This window comes from Fulmarus glacialis, unplaced genomic scaffold (genome assembly GCF_000690835.1).
Source record: "Fulmarus glacialis isolate BGI_N327 unplaced genomic scaffold, ASM69083v1 scaffold27195, whole genome shotgun sequence".
Lineage (NCBI taxonomy): Eukaryota > Metazoa > Chordata > Aves > Procellariiformes > Procellariidae > Fulmarus > Fulmarus glacialis.
In genome coordinates this window covers 1-10,398 of record NW_009214053.1, presented here as the reverse complement: position 1 = coordinate 10,398, position 10,398 = coordinate 1, and the positions used below count along the sequence as shown (strand labels likewise).

General features: G+C 37.9%; 1 protein-coding gene across 1 annotated transcript in view; it reads left to right on the top strand.

Moving 5' to 3' along the window:
- CLCA4 (chloride channel accessory 4) overlaps window positions 1–10,237 on the top strand; it is an 11,263-nt gene extending 1,026 nt beyond the window's left edge. Inside the window, 8 exon segments of the mRNA XM_009578428.1 lie at window positions 809–949; window positions 1,178–1,328; window positions 2,001–2,103; window positions 2,808–2,979; window positions 4,851–5,078; window positions 6,883–7,107; window positions 8,611–8,788; window positions 10,125–10,237. Of these exon segments, the coding sequence (XP_009576723.1) occupies window positions 809–949; window positions 1,178–1,328; window positions 2,001–2,103; window positions 2,808–2,979; window positions 4,851–5,078; window positions 6,883–7,107; window positions 8,611–8,788; window positions 10,125–10,237 (1,311 nt within the window).
- Window positions 10,238–10,398: the final 161 nt, after the last annotated feature.

Below are 10,398 nucleotides of genomic sequence, written 5' to 3'. Positions count from 1 at the left end.
TGCTGAACAGGACACCTCTGACAAATGCCCAGGTTCTGCAGTATGTCTAATGCCTACTAGACCCTGATGTAGGATTATCTCAGCCCCAAGTCATCTCTAAGATCAAGTACAAAGGATACCATCCTTTGATCAGCCATAAAATTTTTAACATTTCAAGATTTCTTTCATCTTGTGGAAGAGGTTTACCTATTAAACTGTCTTTTGCAGAGCTTACACAGAGTCAAGGCCTTTTCTGCTCCTCACCCCACCCCACCAGCGAGAAGGCTGGGGGTGCACAAGAAGTTGGGAGGGGACACAGCCAGGACAGCTGACCCCAACTGACCAAAGGGATATTCCATACCATAATGACACCATGCTCAGCATATAAAGCTGGGGGAAGAAGGAGGAAGCAGGGGATGTTCAGAGTGATGGTGTTTGTCTTCCCAAGTAACCGTTATGCGTGATGGAGCCCTGCTTTCCTGGCGATGGCTGAACACCTGCCTGCCGATGGGAAGGAGTGAATGAATTCCTTGTTTTGCTTTACTTATCCACAGACTGCAGTCTCTTAGGGGTGTACCTGCTCCATGTGGAGCCTTATCTATGAGCCACAGTCTCTCCAAGGGTATACCTGCTGCGGCATAGGCTTATCCACAGCCACAGTCGCTTTGAGGTGCACCTGTTCCAGCGTGGCCTTCTCCATGGGCCACAATGCCTTCAGAGATACACAAATCCAAAACATAGCCTCATACTAGCTGCTATGAAGAAAACTAACTCTATCCCAGCACATATTAACATTGACATTAATATTTTATATTCTTTCATTCCCTAGAACATGATTAAAAATGCTTCTAATTACTTGTTTGAAATGACAAAACATCGATTTTTCTTCAAGCCTGTAAAAATTGTAATTCCTAAAACGTGGAAGAAAAACACCAACTATTCAAGATTAAAAATGGAATCATATGATAAGGTATGATTTAGAGAACTCTTTATTATTAGAACAACAAGGAAAAGCTAGACTGATAAGGCTACATTACAAATCCCAGCAAAATCTAGCACTAGTCCTGGAAGTTCTTACTCGGAAGTGTTGAGAGTGTTCACAGGATAAAAAAAATTGCAGGACTGAATTTATTCAACAAGAATTACCTAACTCTTCTCTACACCCATGTTACGTATAACTTTGGTCTTACTTTTTCAGGCAGATGTCATCATGGCAGACCCTTACATGAAACATGTAGATGATCCTTACACCTTACAGTATGGAGGATGTAAGGAGAAAGGACGGTACATCCATTTCACACCTAACTTCCTGTTAAATGACAATTTGACTAATGTTTATGGAGAAAAAGGCAATACTGCTATTTAATTTAATTGCCTGCTTTATTGTTCTTATGAAATGGCCAAGATTTTTCAAAGTGATTAATGAATTTAGGTACTTTAATTTGCTTGCCAAAATGAAAAAAACTTTGAGAGACACATTTTTCAGCAGTAGTAAATACCTGTGAAATGTCTGAAGTTAAATATTCAAACACTGGATGCAGAAGTTGTTCATCCCTTTGAAAACTACCTTAAATGGTTATTGCTCTGCATTTAGCTACTGCCATTAGCAGCAGCCTTCCTTTTATGACTACTTACCAAAAAAACTATCCAGTGTTTGTGTATCTGATTTTGTACTACACTCTGTCAAAAAATGTAAAGTTTTCTGCTCTGTGGGACAGAAACCTCACAAAACCTAAATTTCCTCAGGAGATTTTTGCCAACTTGGAAGAAAGCCTCTAGAACAGTTCCTGCCTTTCTGAGACTCAAATATGAATAAAAATTCTAGTCCTGGTTGCTAAACTGATGCCTTCCTAGTTTTACCTCAAAGAAAAATTATTATCCCAATTGCTTAAATATTTCACAATCTTCCTGTATTACCTCAGATAAGAATTAGTTTAAATTGTCAAAATGTCTAAGTAAAACACTGAGTAGCTTTTAAACAGCTGTATTTAGAACATGGGTGTGCTACTTTTTTTCAACAGGTCAAGTTTTTGTCCACTCTCACTATCGGTGGGGGGTATATAGTAGCGATGTGCCTTTTTATGTGTCTAGAAATTCTAAAGAAGCAAGTATTGAAGCAACAAGGTATTATTTTTTTCATATTTCTGCTTTTACATTACACAGGTTTAAAGATTTCAATAACGTTTTCAATATTCTTGTCGTTTGTGCTGAGTTTGCACTTTGTAGAGTGTCCATGACCTGTTCATATGATTAAAAGATGCTTAGTCAGCAACATCTATTGCCTGCTGTGCAGCCCAGAAAACCACAGCTGCCTTCAGTGCTGTTTTGTAAGAGGTTCAGGATAATCTTTTGCTCTGTGAGCAACTGCAGACTTCAGCCACCTTCGTACTTATTTAACATAATTTTATTAAATAGCAGTTACCAACAACACTGAAATTGCCTACTGAAGCTACTGTGATTTTAAATAGTTTCCACAAAGAGGGACAATAACTGAATGGATGTAGAGAATTAGTTCAGGCTTGCCTTTTTTCCTACCTCAGGCATACCAATACAGTCTTTTGCATTGCAACTGCTAGCAGGATGTCTTTCCTGCATAGCCTATAATTATCACAAGGAAGACCACAAAAGAGCACAAGTGTTTTATGATTCTGTTTCTAGATTAGTTTGAGGCCCTTGCCAGGCATAGAGACAGCCTACCTATGTACTTGTGCAGTATCTACTACAGTGCTGTGTCAACAGCAATTTGGCTTTGGGCAGTCAAAATTCAAATATATAACCAGTTACAGATTGGGTTCTTAACCAGCCCTGCCTATCTTCTCTTCCCTTATCTGCCCAGCTGGTGTGACTGGTATACCTGTTTTCCAAGACTGCAGTGGAGACAAGTGTGAGCCAAGAAGCTGTAGATATGATGGTCAGATATATGAAAAAGGATGTATATTTATTCCAGATATATGACAAAATATCTCTTGTTCTGTTATGTATTTGCAATACATACCGTCTGTAAGTATTACTATACCTTTCTGGTCTGAAAGTTTAGTAACATTTGGGGTCTAGTCAGTTATTTCTGCTGGGGAGAATGATCAGTCAGATGTGTGTTTAATTAATTTCTATTTCAAAGAATATGCATGATGCTATCAGTTCTATTAAAATCTATTCAAAAGGGAAGACAAAGGAGGTACTGGAAATTATTTGACAGCTGTTTCCTGTCAATAAGGGGTGAGATGTACTGCAGTCTCAGCATCCTTCTTGCTCTGTGTTTAGCGAATCAGATCAACAGCATAAAAGGGAAGCATTCTTGCCAAATGCCTTGTCCATAAGACAACTGCAGTTTTTGATCACTCCTTATGTAAACTGGCACCCAAACTGTGTTACGTGGTTAGCTCTATTACACTCCATTGCAGAGCAATCTGGTCTGTCTATCTACCCTTAAGACAGAAGCAGCAGCCCACTCTCTCGAAAGAAGACAGGACAACCAGGCAGGCCTCCTCATGCCAGCTCTGTACCGTTCCAGTGTCTGGGAGAGGGTGCTGGGACAGGGGTTAGCAGGACGGTCTCCTTGCAGGCTAGATCTCTGTGGTACAGGATCACAATTCCTCCAGCTGTTGACCTTATTTCTTTGGGCAAGCTCGTTCCAAGAACTTCAGGGGTGTACTGGGCCTGGCTAGGATACAGTTAATTTTCTTCATAGCGGATTATATGGTGCTGTGTTTTAGATTTTTGACCAAAACCGTATGTCATGGTTTAACCCCAGCCAGCAACTAAGCCCCACACAGCAGCTCGCTCACTCCTCCCACAGTGAGATGGGGAGAGAATCAGAAGCGTAAAAGTCAGAAAACTCATGGGTTGAGATAAAGACAGTTTAATAGGTAAAGCAAAAGCTGCACTCGCAAGCAGAGCAAAACAAGGAATTTATTCACTACTTTGCATTGGCAGGCAGGTGTTCAGCCATCTCCAGGAAAGCAGGGCTCAATCACACATAACGGTTACTTGGGAAGACAAATGCCATCACTCCGAACATCCCCCCTTCCTTCTTCTTCCCCCAGCTTTATATGCTGAGCATGATGTCATTATGGTATGGAATAAGGGGTGGAGAATGTGCTGGTTTTGGCTGGGATAGAGTTAATTTTCTTTATAGTAGCTAGTATGGGGCTATGTTTTGGGGCTATGTGCTGGAAACAGCGTTGATAACAAAGGGATGTTTTCGTTATTGCTGAGCAGTGTTTACACAGAGTCAAGGCCTTTTCTGCTTCTCACCCCACCCCACCAGCAACTAGGCTGGGGGTGCACAAGAAGTTGGGAGGGGACACAGCCAGGACAGCTGACCCCAACTGACCAGAGAGATATTCCATACCATAATGAAGACATCGAAAAGATTATTTCCTGCTTCTCTCAAAGTCTTGACTTTGTATCTTTTGCATGTTTCCATATTCCACTCAAGAAAACTTATAGGAACTTGTCCAAGACCATCACCTTAAACCAAGAAGTTGGTTAATTATTCAGGCTGCTAACTTGTGCTGACCTCCATGCTGTTCAGCTACAGTACCTATGTTGGCAGGCTTAAATCTAGTAGGACCTCCATAAATCAGTCACTCCAAGGATCTCAGTGCTCACAGACTGAAAGCTTTGTTTCTGCATGTCACAACATGCTTGTACTTATGTAAAATCTGAAATAAGTTCTTTGGGAGCACTTTCTTTGCTTGCCTCTTGTAAGATCCTGGCTGGCCAGGCACCATGGCACAGAGGACATTCGCTGGAGAACACAACCTCCATTTGTCCTGTCCCCCACCACAAACTTCATATTTTCTGAGATATATTTTTATGCTCATACTGTTGGGTTCAGAATTATTATCAGCTTTGATCTGGCTTTTTAGGTGGTTGAATTTTGTGATAAAAACACTCACAACAGTGAGGCTCCAAATATGCAGAATAAGATATGCAAACACAAAAGCACGTGGGAAGTAATTAGGGAATCTGATGACTTTCGCAACTCAGCTATTGTAAATGCTTCTGCACCCCACTCTGAGACTACCTTCAGGCTACTGCACACCCAAGACAGAGCAGTTGCTTTAGTACTGGATGTTTCTGGGAGCATGTCAATGGTAAGAATATGCATTTTATAAGCAATTTTTAGCAAAAATAGTAAGAAACAGAAAAAGTTACAAAATAAAAAAAAAAAAAAAATCAGTCAATTTTGTAATTAACTTGATTATTTTAGAAAAAAAAGGACTACTCTTATTCTCCTTGGTAATTTTTTTTAGGAATTCCTACAAGATATCACTTCAAAATACTGAGAGTTGTAGGCCAGACTTGGTCTTTTTTTTTCTTGTAAAATCTCAATTTTCTATACTTTCCTTCCTTTGTTCCAGACCTAGAATGACAGTGCCATTGTATTTCTTCCAAGCAGAAAATGTATCATAGATAGAGTTTCACATTGTATTTTTGTTATGAATGATTCTAAAATTTAAAGTAAATATGTAGGTCACAATATGTCAATAAATTAGATGTTCTTTCCTCATTCCAATATTGCTCTTTCGAATCAAGAATTGGCATAATGTGAACTGGCATAATGTTATGTCATTTTAACAAGACTGATTATTATTTTTCCTTTTTTTTTCCCCATAAAAATTTGCATAGATTTATTCTTTCACAACGTCTTGTGGCATGAGATATTAAGCTTGTTTATGAATGCAAGGTTTAGTAGACATCCCTGAATATGTGCTTATTTGCATAAATATCCTAATACTTTTATAAAGCTGTAAGCAATGTGATCATCTGTAGAAAGATGACAAAATTATCTGGGTAGGTAAGGCAGCTATCTCATGATTTATTAATAGACTTCAAACCCCTATGCATACTCTAACAGCTTTTAAAAATCAGCATATATATTCTTTTGATGACATAATGATGACATTTTCTCACCCGTAACTTACCTCTTCCACAGTTCAATAGTGAGCCAATGACCATTACTCTCTTACTGAAAATACTGCAAGTTGAGGGTTTCATTTCTCACAGGAGTTCAAGCCTAAAAATAAGACTATTCATCGAAAGAAGGTAATTCAAAAAGCTCAAACATGTTGAGAAATATTCTTAAATATTTGACGGTCGTACCTTAAACCAAAATATACATGAAGAAGAATAAAACAGTATATGCTCCAATTCTTTAGTTATGGCATACATATAACAAATTGTGGGATTCTCCCATAGTGCTCCATCAACAGATCTACTTCCAGACATGCTGCTCTAGTCCAGAGCTGTTCTTGAGACTGATCTTCAGCAAAGATCTGCAATTGTAATAAATTACATTATTTTTATAATACAGCTGTCTACCAATCATAGTACATTTTATTAAATCAGTCAGTGAATAATAATGTAATACTAACAATCAAAATGAAGATAATTATGAAATAAATACTGCAAGAATCGCTAGCTCCAGAGATAAATGTTTTCAAATATAACTTTTCTTTTCAGTAATCCCTTCGAATATTTGCATTTAAAGTAGCCATACTTTTACTTTAATATTATTTATATTTTCAAAATACTTAGTCTCTAGATTAATCTACTCCTCAGGCATCGTAGGTGTCGTCCTTTTGCACTGACAGCACACTATCAAAAAAAGAAGTGATAGAAATCTTGATTAGGAATGAAGTCATAATATCAGAAGACGGACTTTGCCTGGTGACATCTTTCCTGGAAGCTGCAGCCTGCTGCACTTTCACAATACCAGAACATGGTTTACATCTCCTCTCTTCTAGAATTGAGCACACATATGAGTTACCTTATGGCAGATAGTTTTTAATTTTTAATTACAACCTGACCAACATCAAAAATTCCTATATTTTGTTCATAGTCAAAGCTTTTCAGAAGAGATTGCATTCTAAGGATGTTGTTTTTCTTGACATACAGCACGACCGCATCAGACATCTCCGTAATGCTGCAGAGGTATTTCTGCTCAATATTATTGAAATCGGTTCCTGTGTTGGAATTGTCACATTTGACTCTCACGCATCTGAAAAAGCTCCTTTGCAACAAATAACCAATGACACAGCACGCCAAAAACTTGTTCCATGTTTGCCTGTAATTGCTAGTGGACAAACCAGTATCTGTGCAGGCGTACGTAAAGGACTTAAGGTAAAGTACAATGTGAAAATACCTCCTGGAATGTATGGAAAATGAGGAAGAAGCAAGAAACATACTTGATAGCCCACTGAACATGGACTTCCTATGCAATGGTAGAGTTAAGAAAGATGATATGATTCTTGAATCTGTCAGGAGAAAATTTGGTATAGAAACTATTTGGCATTCCCATTATATGGCATTAGAAAGCGTATTAGCAGAAAACAGGCCAGATGTGATGTCCATGCTTCAAAAAGGATACTGAAAAATAAGACCAACAATGAACTACAAGAATGATCTAAATTTTGGAAAATCAAATTTCTTTTGGAAACCTGTGAAGTTTATTCTATTTAGTTTGTTTAAGAGAAAGTTAAGAGGTTACTTTAATACAGTTCTTTAATTACTTCTAGTGGAAAGAAATATGCAGTACTGCAGTCCAAACTCTTACAGGACTGGATAAACTCACAGCCTGATCACATTGCTGGGTGTATATACAGAGAAAAGGCTGCAGAGCAACACAACAATGAACGTAATATTCTATTCCTGCGATCTCTAAGATTTTTTTCTAGCAAAATGTGGACTGAGGAAACACCAGAGATCTGACTCATGAATCACAATGAACATATAGAATAAATAAGTGTTAAAATGGGAAGCTGTATAATGGTAGTATTGTTAATTCCCATAGTTCACTAGTCATGAATCAAGCCCCTAAAACTGTGAAACCACATACAAATCCCGAGATTGGGAAACAGTGATGGATAGATATTATTATTTATTTGTCTGTTTTACTTCCTTGGGCTGGCAGCCTGAAGTCCCAGAAGATATCACCTACTTCAGATGCAAAACTGAAAATCAGGAGCAACGTGTAGGAAAAGGGAAGAAAGAGAAAGAGAGAAATTGTACAGAGAAGGATGAGACTGCTGAGGTAGTCAAGAGTCCAGGGCAGAGAGGAGGCTCAGGACAGTGGGACATTAGGAGGAAGACTGGCAACCAGACAGGAACGAACAGCCAGGACAGAGGTGTCCCCCATGGGTGCTCCCTACCCCTTTCTGCCCCACCTTCAGTTACCTCAGAGTCCACCCTTAGACAGAAGTCTGTCCTTCTCTACTCCTGAAATTTTGGTTGGAGAATAAAAAGTAATTCCAGACAGTGGACATAAGTTTTTAATATGATGCCCTTAAACATCCAGTCCCTGAACCAGCAAAGCATATACAGGCAGAATGCTTCTGACATCTTCAATTTGGGACAGGTTTTTTCCCTAGAAAAACATATACTAAATATTCATTATTTATAATTGAACATTTACTAAATCTAAGCAATTAGATGTTGCAATATCAATTGCAATAATTAATATTGTAATAGTTTTAGTGTTAAATAAAAATTCAAACACTTATTAAAGAATAAATTTATCTTGTATTTGAAGTTAGTTTTAAATGCATGCATTGACTATGCTCTGGGACAAACTAGTATTTAAAAATTATTCTGCTGCTTATATAATGAATTCTTTTCTTGATGCAGTTAACTGCAGATAAAATAAATAGTACATATGGTTCAGAAATTGTGTTAGTGACAGATGGAGAGGACTCAGGTATAGCAGCTTGCCTTGATTTGGTAAAACAAAGTGGGGCAAAAATTCACACCATTGCACTGGGGCCATTGGCAGCCAAAGAACTAGAAGAATTTTCAAAACTAACAGGTAAATATTCTAAATGCACTCTTTCTCTGGCATGCATATTCAAGTATGAAAATGTAAAAGCATGGCAATTCATCAGTCTGGAAAAAAGAAATTTAAACCAAATTTAATTTTAAAGAAATTTGGTTTTCATTACAGGCTTTTTAAATACAAACAAGCAGAACTCTTTAGATCCACAGATTTGCTTTAAGAGCTGTCTTGATTTAAACAATGCAGTAACATGACAATACCGTATTACTAAGGAGATTTAATGATGATATTGTTATATAACATAAAAAGAAATGTCTAGAATTTTATTTCTGGCATTACATACAATGACTAGAACTTTCTATATGCTTTAACTTATAAGCATTTTTTATTACATAAAGAATAATAGTTTTCTCCAACTGTTGCGGCTGAAGTGCACTGGCTAGGAAATTGTAAACACAGTGACTACCCTTGTCATTAGCAAGCGTAGCTGTCAGCTGAGCTAGAGCTACATAATTAGTTTGAAAACGATCATTTAAAAACTATCCAAAGGGGTGTTGCTTCATGCTACAGCACCTGCAAATGCCATGGAAAAATAAAAACTCACCTTATGTCAGTCTGTGCATGAGGAACAGGGGTGAGAGGCTTTAAGTGGTAGGGAGGGGCTGTGGGCAGCCTCTACACACCCCAAGTAGGCTCCCCAGGGCTCAGTGCTGCACAGCAGTCTCTTCCCCACTCTGGGATTCCAGTGACCTGTGCATTAGCAGCACAGTGATGGCTCAGTTTACGTCTGGCATGAATGATCCTAGTTTGAGAGAGAATTGCAACAAATGTGTGAACTGCAGATGCTTCAGCAGAGCAGCATGAAGCCATATTCTCAATGAATTCATTAACAGACCTGCACTGAGTATGAGAACCTCCAAAGGACTATTGCTGCTTGAACTCAGCATGCATGAAAAGAGATCTCAACTTCACATTTGGAAATAAAGATGATCTGGATTTTAAGAGTCAAAAACCATGGAATGCCACCGTGTCTTTTCTACAGAGGTATTTTCAGAGCAGAATTTCACTGAAGGGATAATATGGGCCTCCAAAAGGACTAGGAAAAGTCTAAAGATGCTGTACTTGATGATATGCTGCAGGGAGTGATATTTTTGCAAATTTTGCCAATGAGAGATAGAATGAGTTGATCACACATGCCAGAATTTACTATGACACCTGCATTAACACATTAATAAAAAGATACATTTCTTTTTTGATTTCATAGCAAATTGGCTGCCTCAGTAGAACATTCAGTACCAGAAGTCACATAAAATTTAGCAATTTTAGGGTAAAAAATAATATTTCTAATTCTTTTGTTCTTGTCTTTCAGGAGGTTTAAAGCTTTATGCTGTAGATGAAGCCATCCCCAGTAAATTAACTGAGACATTCAGTGCAATTACATCAGGAAATGGAGATATTTCTGAACAATCTATTCATGTCTGAATTTCAACACTTTTTGATCCTATGTTTTTAGTTGATCAGTAATTGAATGAATTTAGACATTAATGATCATCATCGCCAGTGGCTCAATTTGGAAATAGGAGCAAGTACCTTTTTTAGTGATCTCCTACTTTTCACTGCAATGAAATAAATACATAATATTA